General features: G+C 48.5%; 1 protein-coding gene across 4 annotated transcripts in view; it reads right to left on the minus strand.

Moving 5' to 3' along the window:
• The window catches only part of Tmem241 (transmembrane protein 241), a 152234-nt gene that overhangs the window by 23403 nt on the left and 112242 nt on the right, over positions 1-16589 (minus strand). The window contains exon 15 of one of the 4 annotated variants that reach the window (XM_001057715.8): positions 6129-15530. The exons of the other annotated variants lie outside the window; for them this stretch is intronic. Coding sequence (XP_001057715.3) covers positions 15467-15530 — 64 coding nt within the window. The 3' untranslated portion in view covers positions 6129-15466. Of the gene's footprint in view, positions 1-6128; positions 15531-16589 lie in introns of those variants that run through there. 4 annotated transcript variants of the gene reach the window in all.

Genomic DNA, 16589 nt, shown 5'->3' on the forward strand with positions numbered 1-16589 from the left:
CAAATATTGACCAATGCCCTCATTTACATGGTACAAACTAAGCCACTAAAAGGACACCTGCATGACAGGAACAGCCACAGCCCACTGGGCCACACAAAGCAGCAGTTCAAGCACTGAACCCTGCCTGCTGCACCTTCTCCATGCACTCGGGAAACGTGCTTCCTCTTTCACTGTCAGTGAGTCCAACCATCGCAGAAGGAGCAGGCAGTTAGGAGAAGACCTGAGTCTTCAGAGACATAACACCTAGTGACAGGGCAGAGGAGAAGGCATTTACAAAGACGAGGAGGCGTGGGGAGTGAGGGGAAGATGGCTGGGAGAACGGCACGGCCCAAGAAGCCAGGACAAGGACTGATTCTCAGGAGAAGGCAGCAGTGCTTATGAGATGCGGGAGTCGCAGCGTGAGTCAAAGACAAGAACACTGCCAAAGACTCAGGAACGCTATTTTAGGGGTGTGAATGCAGACCCAAGCACTGGACAGGCCAGGAGACAGAAGGAGGTCGGCAAGGAGAGCTATGGCTTGGGGAGGTTTAGCTGTGAACAGGAGAAAGGGGCCGGAGAGTGTGTTGAAAGCCGAGAACCAAATGTCAACTCCCACAGTCAGTGTGCGTACAGCAGAGAAGCCTCTGCCTTTGTGAAACTGCTCCACGGCCTTGGGTCACTCCAGTTCACAGCTTGGAACTGGCCCTGTAAGGCCCAAAGACCCATCAACACAGTGGAAACAACAGCAGACCCCGAGAAACAAACTTTGAAACCACATGCCGTAGCCTCCACTTTAAACTCCTTCCTTTAAAAGTTTCCCCTAGAACCAGACCCAATTCTCAGCAAGAGCCTGTCTTCCCTACACTGAAACATGAAAACGTTCTTGTTCCTTCCCACTGCTGAATTAACTCAAACTTTGTCTCCTTGATGGATATGCTGGAGATTGGGGGCCAGGGGCGGGGTGGTCTCTACATACACAGAGGTGGTAAAGAAAAGCTTTCTTGTGTGTGCTTTCTAAATAGGAAAGACAGGGCATTTGTATCCAATAGAGAAGCTGAAGGTTAAGTGACTAAACACATCCCTGGATGTTCTCACTGGTGTGTGTCAACTTGACACAAGCTGGAGTTATCACAGAGAAAGGAGCCTCAGTTGTGGAAATGCGCCCTTGAGAATTTGAACACTGTCTTTAAGCTGGTGGCACTATTTGAGGAGGTGCTGCAGCCTTGCTGGAAGATGTACGTCGCTGGGGAGAGGCTCCAAGAGGTTATAGCCTCACCCCACTTTGCTCTGTTTGTACGACCCCTCAGCTTCCTGCTCTGCCTACCTGCTCTCCTGTACTCCCCTGGCTTATGGGCTTGCTCTCCGGAACCATAAGCTCAAATAAACTCTTTCTTTCCTAAGTTGCCTTTCACAGCAAAATAACTAATACCATTACTGTGTGTGAGTACAAGGCAAAGTGCTATACACAGATACATGCCTACATACACACATACATACAAACATGTATACAGACACATACATACACACACATACATACATACATACATACATACATGCATACACACAAACACAGCTTTCTTCATTTAATTCTTTTTTTTTAAACATTTATTTATTTATTATGTATACATCATACAGCTTTCTGTCTGCATGTATGCCTGCAGGCCAGAAGAGGGCACCAGATCTGATTATAGATGGTTATAAGCCACCATGTGGTTGCTGGGAATTGAACTCAGGACCTCTGGAAGAGCAGTCAGTGCTCTTAACCTCTGAGCCATCTCTCCAGCCCCATTTAATTGTTTCAATAAAGCAAAGAGTGGACTTTTTGACATACTCTTTGACGATGTAAACCTAGTGAGTAGCCCATCCTGAGCTGAGAAGAGTTACTCAGGGAGCTGCTTGCCTCAACAGAGGCAACCCTGGCCTCTCCTGATGAAGGCAAGGCAAAAGACCATGGGGGATGAGGAGAGAGAAGATTCCTAAGGAGCAAAATCCAGCTTTGCTACCTAATGAAAAGGAGTTCTTTGCCTTAGGACAAGGTGGAATTTCCTCCCATAGTGAACCCCGGACAAAGGGGTGGGGAGTTGGCTATAACTGTAAACTAAGTTTCCCCAGGCAAGTCCGAGCAGAGCCCTTCCCCCGACTGCCACTTAGCTCTCCCCATCCCCCCACTCCCACTCTTGGACACCCAATTTCTAAGGCTTCTTGAGTTGCCCTCCCCCAGCTTTAACTGGAGCTTAGAGCTTGCTTTAAAAGCTTGGCTCTACAAGATAACCAAGTCTCTGCTTTCATTTGGTGTCTGCGTCCTGTGCTCTGGAGCGCCTGGCCCTTCTGCAGGGACATTAGTCACTGGAGGTATAGCCATGTAGATACCTAGCATACTCCAAGTCACTGTCCTAAAGCTGCGGTTGGCCTTAGTTACAGGGATAGCAAGGTCTATAGGCAGGACAGCCTGATCTCAAATAACCACAGCGATTTATGGTAGGTAGCGTAGCCTCCAATAGATCATCCTGGAAGACCCAGACTTGGGGCCCTCGGGGGAAAGCAGGTCATCTAAAGGCCTATCATGCAGGATCAAGGCAGAGACAATGGCAGGCAAGGACACACCTTGGCCAGCACAGTTGAATTTATACATACTATTCACCCTGTCCTGATTCTTGTAAGAACACAGGCCTGCCCCTAAAAGACAGTGGTCCCTTTAAAAGGCCAGACCCATCCCATGGCCTGCAAATCAGGCCCCACCTCCTGGCAGCTCTCTCTGGAAGAGTCAGGAAGCTGTCAGTGCTAGGGCCTAAAACAGCAGCCCCTGATTTATGGCCCTAACCACTACCTGGCTCCTCCATGCTCTCTGTCACGTACTCTGTCTTGAACTAAATCACACAGTGTGAAAATTCTGGCCAACCCAAAGAGGTCATATTTCCTTGTTTTGGGGGATTGACCTAGAGACTGCTCAGGGAAAATTTTTCTCAGAGATATTCCTCCTCTGAAGAGTCTCCTCCCCCACACTGAGGCTTACTCTTAATTAAGCTCCTCTTTGGCTTAGAGGGAAGCCTCTCCTTCCCAGAAGTCCCTGTCCTTGTTCTCTCTCAAGAATATTGTTCCTTTGTCCCCCTCCATTAGTAGGTATCGGTGCTATGTCTCAGCTGCTTTTTTTTGAAAGAGATTTTTTTTTTTAATGTGAATGGGTGTTTGCCTTCAATTGTGTACATGCACCACACACATGCAGTGTCTGCAGAAACCAGAAGAGGGCGCCAGATCCCCTGAGAACTGGGAATCACATACAGTTGTGAGCTGCCATGTGAGTGATGGGAACTGAAGCAGGGCCCCCTGTACCATCTCTGTCCAACGCTTTTCCTCCCACTGCACTTTCTCCTAATAGACTGCATTCTTCGGAAGGAACCATTCCTCAGCGTTGTTACAGATTGACCTCAGTTCTTTTACTAAATTTAACAGTTCGTTCTCTCTATACCTAGAGCTCACACCAGTATCCCAAAGACAAACTTCAAGTCACTGAACCCCTTTATCTGTTTCTGCCCCTGTTCTCAGTGAGCACTGACTAGACACACTTCTTTCTCTGCTGTCCACCATTCCCTGTCTCTGTAATTGGTGTGTTTGAAGGGTTGGCTGTGGGGCATGGGACATTTTACCTTATAATATGACTACATGGCATTTTCTGTCACTAACTCCCACCCCCACCTTGAATGCTATTCCCCATGTGTCAAAGACACAGAGCAGTGCTCTGTGTGTGTGTGTGTGTGTGTGTGTGTGTGTGTGTGTGTGGTGTACGGAAGGGCAGAATGGGGAAACTTGACAGTGTGTGTGTACAACACCCTATCTTCTCACTGACTTCATGAGAGCAGGCTACTTAAAGACACCCTCCAGGGTTTCTTTGGCCCCAAGGACTGACAGGATTCCAAGTTGCTCCAAGACTTAGAGACTAAAGCAGTAATTATATATCTAGCTTTGGAAGCCAACTTTTGTGGGCTACTGTTTAAGGCTGCTCAAGGAAAACGAACAGTGCCCCCTTGGGGCTGCAAGACATACTCTGAGGTGGCGTTCCAACCAGCCATGCTTCCCCATCATCTGACTAGAAGGTAAAGGCACTTACTAAGGACAAGCCAAGGTAAAAGACAGGAAGGAGAAGGGGTCCTTGAAACCTCTCCAGGAAATGAGTGAAGGAGGGCGATTTTATTATCTTCCCTGCAGACTTTGTGGTAAAGCCAATGCCTGCATCCTAAGACTGATGTCATGTGGTCCAATTCTTGCACCGTAACAAAGGAAATAGGTTGGGTGTTTATGGAAATGGGGCTCCCATGCCCTCACTGGACTGCTCCTCTGATGCCTGGAACATCTGGTAAGAGCAGGAAGCTATGAGGACCAAGAAGACAAGGGCAGGACCTACTGCTGGGTGACATCTGGAATTAACAGACTACACAGCGGAGCAGTGGTCACCTGGGTGTGTGTGTGTGTGTGTATGTATGGAGCTCTGTCAGAGTGATGGAGAGGTTCTGGAAAGGGCCATGGGGATGGCCGGTCAATATCATACGTGTACCCACTGTCTCTGCATTGTATCACATTCTGAATCAAGAGCTCAGTGCCACCAAGATGATTGGAGGGTTAGAGCACCCACTGCCAAGCGTGACAACCTGAGTTCAGTCCCAGGAACCCATACGGTGGGACAGAAAAAACAACTTCCAACGAATGGTCTTCTGACCTCCACATATGAGCTGTGGCATGACCATATAGACACAGGCCTGTGCACATGTGCACACAATCAATCAATTAATAAATAAAATATAAAAAACTATTTTTAAAGGTGCTAGAGAGATGGCTCAGTGGTTAAGAGTGATTAGTGCTCTTCAAAAGGAACTGGCTTCAGTTCCCAGCACTCACACTGAATAGTCTGTACTGGATGCCTGTAGCTTCAGGTCTGGGAATCTGACCCCTTTTTCTGGCCCTCATAGGCACCCACACACATCATAAACACACAGACATAATACAAATAAAAACAAACAGGAAAACAATAAGAATAAAAACACTTTGACATTTCTTAGTGGAGGACACTTTGCCTAAGCTGTGAATTCGATCTCCAGTGCCTCAAAACAAAATATAAAAGGCTGAGCCGCCAGGAGAGCTGCAGCGGCCCCGGGCAGCACGGGCGGCGGGCAGCATGGAAGGCTTGTTCCAGCTTCCAGGGATGGGTGCTGACGTATCACTCTTCTGGCTGTTATTTACAGCTCAGCCTCACATGTGTTCACTTAGTGTGTGATCTGGAGTGGAGGACATAATTGTTGCTCAGCTGGAACAAACTGCTAAGCCAACCCTGACATTAGCACAGCCTCTCTTGCATTTTGGTTGCTGTCTGGTGGCTGAGGGAGTGACACAGGCCGATTGCAAATCCACTTCTGTGACATCTCTTTTCAGGGCTGGCCACCAAAGACAAAGGCTGGCAGGGTGGTTTGGTGAGAAAGTGTGTGCCCAATGTGTGTGACACCCTGGGTCTGACACCCCCCAGCACTGCATAGGTATGCACGCACACACGCTTGCTTGCTCCACAGAATCTGGAAACCACAATGCCCACTCTGTACTTACCTCAGAGAAGCTTTGCTGCTGTCCCCTGTTCTGCTGTTCTGACTTTTCTTCTCCCTGTTGATACTGCCAACCAGAACTACAGTTCACGGCTGGAGAGATGGCTCAGTGGTTAAGAGCAATGACTGCTCTTCCAGAGGTCCTGAGTTCAAATCCCAGCAACCAAATGGTGGCTCACAACCATCTGTAATGAGATCTGGTACCCTCTTCTGATGTCTGAAGACAGCTATAGTGTACTTACATGTAATAAATAAATCTTAAAAAAAAAAAAAGGAACTAAAGGAACTACAGTTCAAACCACCTAAATCTTTGTGGTTTAAACTAACAGCCATCTTATTTCCCATAAGTCTCTGAGGCAGGCAGAAGTTCAGTTTACCTTAACCAGACCCAGTCACAGGTCTACAGTCTACTGAGGGCTGGTGGGATAGGTTAGCCTTGACTTGGAGGGCCGTCCTGCTCTGTGGGACCATGACACCAGACAGAAACCTGGTAAGGTCTAGTGGATTCAGGAACCCCAACAATTCTCGTAATTGAGAACGGTAGGCATTTAAATCTACTCCCGAACAGGTTCCTGTCTGGAATATGTGATCATGACACACCATGGAGAAGACTGTGACAATCGGTCATGTAGGGACAACACCTGAAGCCCTTCCACATGCAGATGAGGCATCCCTAACATCTCAGACCAAACCCATAGGAAGCATTTAGACCCCAACCCACCCCAAGATGTTTCTAAGCTCCTATCCATGAGGAATAAAGTCATTCACTGAGATCTGAGTGCCCGTCTTATGGAGCTGTAACACTGGGCAGAGTATGCTCTCCTGAAGTTTTCTTCACTGGAAGCTACTCCAGTCTACAGAAGCCACTTCCTGCTCGGGGCTTCCCCACCATGCCTTGGCTCCTAGCTGCCTGCTATGCCCTGCTGCCTGCCACTGACTCAGGGGCAGAGGCAGCAGAGGAGGAAGAGGCCTGGCAGCCTTCCCTGCTCTGGCTCGAAGAGTGGCCCCTCAAGATGGGCCAGAGCCCCACAGATCCCTGCTTCTTCCCACATGGCCTCGTACTTTCTACCTGATGCAAATGAAGAAACCAAGACTTGAGAGACTGAACTCAGTGCCTGATATTAGAGGCAGCTGGAGGTGAAAGCCAGCGTGCATGGGACACGTGATTAAGCATGAAGGTATGCACTCTCAGTAAGCTAGTTTAGTGGTTTGAGTATCCCTAACCCAGGGAGTGGCACTATTTGGAGGTGTGCCCTTGTTAGAGTAGGTGTGTCACTGTGGGCTTGGACTTTAAACCCTCATCCTAGCTCCCCAGAAGTCAATCTTCTCATGTCTGCCTTCAGATGAAGATGTAGAACTCTCAGCTCCTGCACCTTGCTTGCCTGGATGCTGCCATGCTCCCACCTTGATGATTCTGGACTGAACCTCTGAACCTGTAAGCCAGTCCCAATTAAATGTTGTCCTTATAAGAGTTGCCTTGGTCATGGTGTCTGTTCACAGCAGTAAAACCCTAAGACACTAGTCTAGTAGAATTCTTACTGAACTGGGTTCAACACACTAAGGCCTGATTAAGACAGACTCAGAGGTCTCTCTCCTAAAGCCTGGTCAAGAAGAGAATCTAAACAAGTCCAAGAGAGCACATGGAGTCTACATTCAAAATGGGGACTATTATAGTTAGCGGTCAAATGAATTTATAAGGCTAGTCAAGCCCAGAGAGTGAGGAAACAGTTCATCACCTTACAAAAGCCAACAAAAAACAGCAGGGAAGGGTAGAAAAACTCTGCCTGAGTCAACGTCCTACTCTCCTCAAGCGAAGACCCCCTTTGACCAGGACTCGTGAATAGAATGAAAAACCCCACATTCCCTGTCTCCTGGCCAAGCACTGGGTTTACTGCACTCGAGTGGGCAGCCTAGAAGAAGCCGTCGCTGAGACACAGGCAACCCAGAGACCACAGGTCCAATGGGGTTCTCAAGTCCCAGAGAAGGCAAAGGCCATGAGATGTAGCCTCAGAGACATAATGCTCATGTCAGAGGCTTGGCCTCAGGAAGAAGCAGGACCCTAAAATCCATTTCCTGGGTGTCTAAAAGGCCACAGGCATCTGATACCTGTTTAAACACAGTGATTGAAACAGCCCTTGTCCTATAAACCCCATTTCTACCTTTAAAGAAATGAAGTGTCAGTGCAGAGAACTGAGGCTGTTCATGTCAGAAGTGCTGAGTATCCTCTGTGTACAGGCTCTCTGCTGACAAAGGTAAAGAGACCTAGCCTCAGGTTTCTGGGATTTAGAATACCAGGGAAGGGAAGACAAGTAGAGAGGCAGCTCTTATCCTGTGTGAGGATGGGGGAAAAGACACCCACCTATGTTCGTCTTAGATGCCCCAGAACACATCTTTCCACTATATCTGCTGGCTGCTTAGAAATGGTTTTTTAAGTTCGTCACAGAATCTAGAAATAAGAGTGGCTTGAATGAAGAATGAGGTGACTTGAATAAAAGTGGCCCCCGTGTACAGAGCCTTATTGAGTAGGCGGGGCAGTGTTGGAGGAAGTGTGTCACTTGGGGCAGGCTTTGAGGTCTCAGAGGCTCAAGCCTAGTCAGTGGGCCACTGTCTCTTCCTGATGACTGAGGATGTGGATGTAGATCTCTCAGCTCCTTCTCCAGTACCATGTCTGCCTGCACACTACCATGCTTCCCGCCATGATGGTAATGGACTAAACATCTTACTGTAAGCCAGACCTGGTCAAATATTTGTCTTTATAAGAGTTGCCATGGTCGGGTTGGGGATTTAGCTCAGTGGTAGAGCGCTTGCCTAGCAAGCGCAAGGCCCTGGGTTCGGTCCCCAGTTCTGGGAGGGAAAAAAGAGTTGCCATGGTCCTGGTGCCTCTTCACAGCAATGAAATCCTAAGACAAAGGACTTTGTTATTTTCTCTCATAGGAAAGGTTAGCAGTGGCTTCCCCAGTAACAAGGGGACTTATGGTCTTCACAGAGATGGGCTCTTTCTAGCCTTTGTTCCAGTCTCATGGGGTCAGGTGACTTATGCTGCAAGGTTGAGATTGGAGCATCAATGGGTTGCCTTCCCAGACGTGAGGACTGTGTGGTGAAAGCCTGGTCCTGAAATGGTGGTACTATCTGCAGAAGAGATGAGAGCTTTACTAATGGAAGGAAATGGGTTATTAGGGTCATGCCTTGGAAGGACGTGCTGCCCTGGTTGCTTTCCGCTCTCTGCTTCCTGCCTCGGTTACACATTCCAGCCTCTGTGACATTATGCCTTACACAAGATCCAATGTGGTGGATCCAGCCAGCCTTGACCCAAAATCTCTGAAACTATGAGCCAAAGTAAACAGTCTCTCTCCAGTTGTTTTCACAAGGCATTTTGTCACCATGTCAGAGAAACTGGCTAATGTGCAGGCCCTCTGTCCACTCAGTCTGTTCCCAGACTCCAGGGTGGAGTTCCCAACTTAGCTTTCTTCCAAAGATCAAGGCAGTGGTTGGGGACCCTGAGATCAGCAGCTCTTAGAGGAAGCCTGCATTCTGTCTCCTGAATTCCCCCTCTTGTTCCAAGCACATACAACCTTGATCTTTCGGGATAATGACTCCTCCGGGGCTGTGTCTGCCTTTCCCAAGAATCATGCACCTTCCTTACAGCAGATAGAGCATAAGCAGTCCAGTCCATAGATGTACTGTAGGGTGAGTAAGATGCAGCCTCCAGACCCCTAGGGCTGAAGCTAACAGCTTAGTGGTGCTCCCTGATAATGGTGGCCATGTCTCCTCTCTCCTGTCCCTCTTCACCACAGAAAGGGGGACCTACACCCATAATCCCAAGACAGCTGTCATGCCGAACAGGTTTTATTCAGCTGTGAGAACAACACAGAACTGTCTGGGACCGAAAGCTTGAAACTGGCTGCCTGGGTCTGGAAGAATGAAGAGCACACTCACTTGATACCACCTACCCAAAGCTCACCTACCCAGTACAGGGGTCACCCCGTGGGTTCCACGACCTAGGTGCAGGGGTGACCCTCACCTCCCTCCTCCCCTACCTACACAGAGAAAGAGAGCAAAGGTGCAACAGCCCAGACCACGTATTCTTCAATACCCTTCAAACAAAGGCCTCAGACCAGGCATATTCATTCACACAGGGGGTGGTGCCGGTGGGGGCCATAGAAACATTTTAGGGCACTGGGTTAAGCTCCGTCTGTGTCTTCTTGAAGGCTCAGCCTCTCAGAGGAAAGGGATGCCTTGCATCTGCTGCCACACAGATTGACAATCGCACAGAAAGCCACGAGAGCTGTGTCTGCTAGGAGGGAGATGCTGTCTCAAGGACAGCTTTACATAACAGAAGAGCCAGCCTCAGCCAGAGCCAGGGAGAGCAGGTTAACCCTGCAAGGAAGCAACAAAACCTTCTGTCTGTCAAATGAAAGATGGGGGGGGGGGCCACAAGCCCTCACAGAGCAAGGGAGGCTCAGACAGCAGACAGCTGCTAGTTCCCAAAGGAGCCTTTTAATGACACAGTACCACCACTGAACTCTCATCCCACAGATCAACCCACCCAGGTGGATGGTGTCTGGATTAGGTCTCTGAAACTTCTAAGGGCTTCTCTGGCATTCCCTGAGGCTCAGAGTCTCCAGCTTGAAGACAAATGGGCATAGAGGCCTTCACCACCCCTTCTCAGAGAGCAGGAAATAAATGACTCAAATGTTCCTTCTGGCTCAGGCAATTGTTTAAATGAGCTTCTGCCCACAGCTGCCAAGGACAGGGGTGGGGGTATCCTTCAGGCCTCTCCTGGTGGAGCCCAGAGTGAACTACAGGGAGACGCGTGTGCTGGATTTTTACCCAGGGTCGTCTGTTCTGGTCAGACTGCCAGAGTGAAACCAACTCCCATCAAGAGCACGGAACCCCCAGTTCACTGAGGGGGATCAGAGGTGTCTGCCCTCCCTGAGGTATTTCTACAAGGGCTTAGAACTCCCCATGGTGTGCTGCCCAGTTCAGAGGCCTGAAGATACCTCCACTGACTGCAAGAGTTGAGAGTCGGCGGCTTGATTCCCTGGTTTGTTTAGAAAATGTTTAGTACAGAGGCCCAGAAACAACCTGGAGCATGGGAAGTTCTCCTGGCTGACACTGCTTTTATGAATGATCTGGAATCTTGGCCTAGTAATGGCTGACCTTGTGGAGGTTTCTGGTCCAGTCTGGGGTATGGAATCTAGTCAGTGCTGGTAAAAACATACCGTAACACAAAGCCCTGAGGCCTGGTAGACACACATTCAGACAGATGGATGGATAGACAGACAGATGCGCACGCAGACACACACACACACACACACACACACACACACACACATTCACGCACACGCACACCATCTCATTTCTCCATCCCTATACTCAGATCTCAGCAGCAGCCCTGCCCCAGCCTTCGAGCTCTATCTGTTCCCAAGCTATCACTTCCAGACACGCACTCCTGGAGATGACACGGCCGCAGGTGGAGGCTGCATTCTCATAGCCCACCTCCAAGTCCTCACACCCTTTCTAGGGAGTTGGAGCTCAGGGTCCTTACCTCTGAATCTGTGTCCTCTAAATAATGAATCTAGGTATCCCCACTCAGAGGTTCTGGGAAGGGCAGGTGAGGGCTGTATAGGTGAGCAGTAGGCCTACGGCAAGCTCCGTGGTGATGGGCTGGCCATCGGGAGGAAGAGATACCACCTGTCTGCATTTACTCAGGTGTCTACCCCACCAGTCTGCTCATGGCTCCTCCCCCAGAATGACAACCCAATGGGGAGCCCATGCCTGCTGAGCCAGACAAGGGTCTGTACCTGGCTGGGAGCACTTGTCCACTCCTTATGCTGGGCCAGTGAGGGAGGGGACAGCAATACTTCCTGGAAGCATCGCTGGCCTCATCGTCTCCCAAAGCTGCTTGTCTTCAGAGTCATGGAGGGCAGCTGGCTCAGGAGACTCTCTCCTCTGGCTGCTCAGGTGTTCGAAAGTACCCCACACACACACAATGGGCTGACCCTGCAAGCTCAGCCTACCTTGCCTCTTCTTAAGCTGTGGGGTCAGGCATGCTGTCTGAACCAGCTAATGCAACAGCAGCAGCCCTGAGCGTTAAAGAGCTCTCTTTTCCTCTTGGAAAATGGAGGAAATGTGTCCCACAACACAAAATGCTTGGAGCCTAGAGAGGGACTCAGTGGAATATAATAAGTCAACCACAACCCTTAATTCAAGATGACCAATCACAAGAAAATGTGCCCCATGTCTGCAAAGTGAGTGTCCTATGTCAACATTTTAAAAGGTGAAAAATATTTACATTCAGGCTGGAGAGATGGCTCAGTGGTTAAGAGCACTGACTGCTCTTCCAGAGGTCCTGAGTTCAAATCCCAGCAACCACATGGTGGCTCACAACCATCTGTAATGGGATCTGATGCCTTCTTCTGAAGAGAGCAACAGTGTACTCACATACATAAAAATAAATAAATTATTTTTATAAAAGTAATATACGTCTTAAACAAAGAAAAGAGATTTTTAAAATATTTATATTCATATTCGATAATTAAGTTAGTACATTAACATATATTCAATACAAAATCTTTATGAGTCCAGTTACTAGTTTGGTTTTGGACACAGGGTCTTATTGTATAGTCCTGGCTAGCCTGGAATTCTGGTGACAAGGCTGATGTCAAAGTCACAGAGATCCATCTGCTTGTGCCTCCCAAGTGCTTAGATTAAAGGAATGCACCACCATGCCCAGACCTATTTTACACTTTAATAAATCTTTTTATAGGACGTCATTTTTTAAAAAGCTAAATTAGTATTTAGAACAAATGCAAATCTGGCCAATGGCGATTGACTGACTGGCTATGTGAGGCCAACAGGGACAGAACACCCCAGGTCAAGAAGGGAGAGTGGGCGTCACTGCTGTGAGCCAAGAGGCCTGCAAGTGGTGGGAGGGCCTGCGCCTGGGTCATGAACATTCCGGAGTCTGAGGCAAGCAGACAGGCTTGACTTCAGGGCCAGCCTGGGCTACAAGAGGAGACACTGTCTAAAACCAAAGCACACAGCAACAACAACCGTAGGAACTCTCAGGGACACAACCAACCATTTTTGCAGTTCTTACCTGTTGGGGTTGAAAAAGGGAAAGAGAGGCAAATTACCAAGAAAATAAATGGTTTATTTTTTCATAGCAATAATAGTGTAGTTTTAATTTACATTTTCCCTCCCTTGAAAGAAGGCATAGTCTTAATTTGTGGGAAAAAAAAAAAAAAAAACCAAACCACCACCACCACCACCAAACTTCGCCCTGGTTTTGAAATGGAGATGGAGCCAGGCACAGTAGGATATGCCCCTTTAAGTCCAGCACTGGCAGGACTTTTCAAGGATAGCCTGGCCTACACATCCAGCAGGACAGCCAGGGCTACATAGCAGAGACCCTGCCTCAAAAAAACAAACAAACAAACAAACAAAAGTGGAGCTGGTAAGAACTCAGACCGGAATAGGCAGCACCGCATGAGCACGCATGCACGCGCACACACACGCACGCACACACACACACACGCACATACACACGCGCGCGCGAGCAGACTGGGAATGAGCCCTGTGGGATAGATAATCTGAACTCTGGGCCCAGAGCCTCACAGCTGAGCTCAGGGATGTTGCAGTGATCGGGGAGCCCCTCACAACATCCCTGGGTTCACTGAACTTTCACAGCTGAGCTTGGTGGGGGAGGGGATAAAAGATGGTGGCCACACCTTAAAGAAAGAAGTCCAGAACACAGAAGGAAGCTAAGGACAGAGGTCGGTGCACTGAAGGAGCAACTGGCCCCATCTCCCCTTCTCAGCACACAAGAACACCCGAGGCTCAGGAACTAAGGAACAATGGGGTGTGGCTTAAACACGAAAACAAAGCATTAGATGCTACACATCTTTACCACCAAAATATCTGAAACTTCTCAGTGAAGAGCTTTGAGGTTCGTCCTGCTAGAGATGGTGCTGAGATTGGCAGCTGTGTGGTTCTTTCCAGCTGAGGACTCTCCATCATTTAAATGACACTTAGGACAGGCATCGGATGACATCTGGACAGATATCACTTCTGCAAACAGGGAGGAAAGGGGAGCAGTAGAGAGTTTGTGGGAACTAACAAAAGGACGATTCTAAGCCCAGACTCTCTATTTGCCCTATAGGACACTGCTATACACTTACACTTGCCATCCTAGATGGAGAACCAATGTGAGCTCTTGGCTGGAGAGACATGCTCAGTTAAGAGTATGCAGTGCTCTCTTAGAGGACCAGGGTTTGTCTCCCAGCACCCACACTGGGCAGTTCGCCACTTCCTATAATTCCAACTCCAGGGGATCCAATATTCTCCTTTGGACTTCTTGGGGCACCTGCACTCATTATGCACATACTTATGAACGTACAGATAAATTAAAATAAAAACATTTTCAAAAAGCACACTGCAGGACTGGAGAGTCGACTCAGAGGTTAAGAATGCTCTCGTCGAGCAGGAGTTCCACTCACGGCAGCCTAGTGTGTGGCAGCTCGCTACTGTCTGTAACTCCAGCTTCCGTGGGTCTGGTGCCCTCGTCTGATGTTTACAGGTTCCAGGCACACATGTGGTGTACAGTGCACACAGAATAACAGAATAAATAAATGCAAAATAAATTCTAGGGGAGCAAACTGAAAAGTATATAAGCATGAAGTCTTGGAACATTTCCATCTTAAATGATGACCAAGATCAGGTAAGGGTGGGAACGAAAGGGCCTCACATTCTAAAGACATAAATCCATCCTCCTGTTTCATTCAGTTTGCCAACAAGTTGGGGAAAAAAACATTCAGCAACAATGAGCTGCCCTCATCCAACCTGCGTCCGAGCCTGCAAGAGGGAGCAGTCCTCAAAGCCCAGAGGGCCCCTGTCTGACCATGGCATTGGTCTCCTGCACTTCAGGGCTGAAAGCAACCTCAGGACAACCAAGTTTTGTGAAATTAGAGGAGAAACATCTAGTATTATTTTCTTAAGCCTTGGTGGATTCAGAATTATATTTTATATAAAGTGGTTTGTTCTCTAGTGGTAAGCTATGGGACTTTAATTACTCATCTGGTGTAAGAGATAAAAATCCAGTGCTCAATGACTTGAGATCTCTTCTGAGATACGAAGGAATCACATATATTAAAGAATTTAAGGAACAAAAGCAAAGTATGGTATAGTTAATGCCTTCAATCTCAGCACTCAGGAGGCAGAGGCAGAGGTGAGGTGTTTAAGGCCCACCTGGACTACATAATACTTAAAAGACTTCAGGTAATCGATTAGTCACCAGCTTAACCTACTGGTGATCAATGGTCCACAGATTCAACACATCCTGACAAACTCAAAAGAACAAGAGAAATTTAGAGGCTGGAAATACTTCTGTATCAACCCCAAGGGCCACCACTCACTCCACAGTCTAAAGATCCCTGCTGGTGTTCCACTTGGTCCAGCATCCTGCTTAGCCAGGAACACAAGTCTTGTTTTGTATGGGTGGGCATGGGCTCCAGGGTAAACAGGAAAATCAGGGGTATAAGAGACTCTAGGACGTAAAGACACAAAACAATTCCCAAATGCAACAAGAGTCCATGGACTGTGACGTCAATTCCAAAGCACTATCTGGTGGGAGGCGGCTGGAGTCCATCCAGCTGACGGAGAGGAGATGGTTCGGCATGTGTGACAGACCCTGTCTCTGCAGCAGTGCAGAGCTCCCTGGGCTGTTTGACACCAGCAGTCAATGTATTCGGCTTGGTTGGGGCATGTGCAGTTCCCAGCTTTGTCCAGCTGGGAACCTCTGCTTGCTCTCACTGTAATGTGTTCTTTTTGACACTCTCAAGGGGCAGGCCAGGTGCCATGTCCCCCAGCAGCCGTCCCATGCTTCCCTTCCTTAGACATCTTCAAGAAGAACTCCTCCGCTCTGAGAACACCAGCAGGGCCTCGCCAAGCCCACCAAGCAGGAAGCTGCGAACAGTAGCATACAGTCAACTTTCCTCACCCTGCAGGCTGGCAACACCAAACATAGAAGAATGAGGTACTCTGACAGGACCAGCCCAGGCAAGCCCAGGTATAGCCCAGGAGCCATCATGTATCTCACTAGAGGGCGGGAAGTGAGGGGTGTGGGAGGTCTCCTCAGGGAAGGGCGGGTGACCCACATATCCTGACTAGGTTAACGACTCTGAAGGAAAAAGCAGGGAGGAACTTCCCCTGACCCCTTGGGGGCTTCTGGCTAAAGGGAATATGAAATTATACAGACACAACCTTGTAATTAAGAAGGGTGTGCCTTCTAATAGACTAAGAGGACATTTAAAGGTGAGCATGGAGATGGGAGTGATACATTTCCCACCAACACAAAAAAGAAAGGTAGTTGGCGATTTGAAAATTAAGATGTGAGAACTGCAGCTGGGGAGAAGAAATTAGATACTTTAATACACCCAAAGGTCTTTCCGTCTTTAAACTTCTTGGTGGATAATCTGGTGTCTGTTTTATTTCTGGGGATGGGCTGGATCACTGCTGAGGGATTACGATGGCAGGTCCCATCTGAAAGGCCTTTGCAGAGGTGATGACCACCCTCTGGTGAGACCTCCTGTCTTCCCTGCCTCTCTCTCTGTCCACCCACCTACTACCCCAGTCCTCTTAAGTAAACTCAGCATGCATACACTCAACACTGGTGTCTCTGTATTTCTAACGTATCCAGATGCTGACTGTACGAAACACGCTTCACCTTCCCAGTGAAAACCTATATGGGTGAGGCTGACGTACAGGTGATTTGTACCACTCTGTGCTTTAGTACGAGAATGAACTAGGTATGAGAATGTGAAAGTAATAACCTTAAAATCTGTCATGAGCTCAGATGTGCTCACCTCTGTTTCACTACCTGGTCCATGGGAGCCGACCACAACTCGTAGTGTGTCCGAGGCTTACAGATGACACATCTGAGCCAAGAGCAACCTGTGAGCCAAGTTTACAGAGCTCTGCTGTGGGACAGTTTCATTTTGAACACTTCTCACTAATCCTCCTGGA

The sequence above is a fragment of the Rattus norvegicus genome, chromosome 18, assembly GCF_036323735.1.
Source record: "Rattus norvegicus strain BN/NHsdMcwi chromosome 18, GRCr8, whole genome shotgun sequence".
NCBI lineage: Eukaryota > Metazoa > Chordata > Mammalia > Rodentia > Muridae > Rattus > Rattus norvegicus.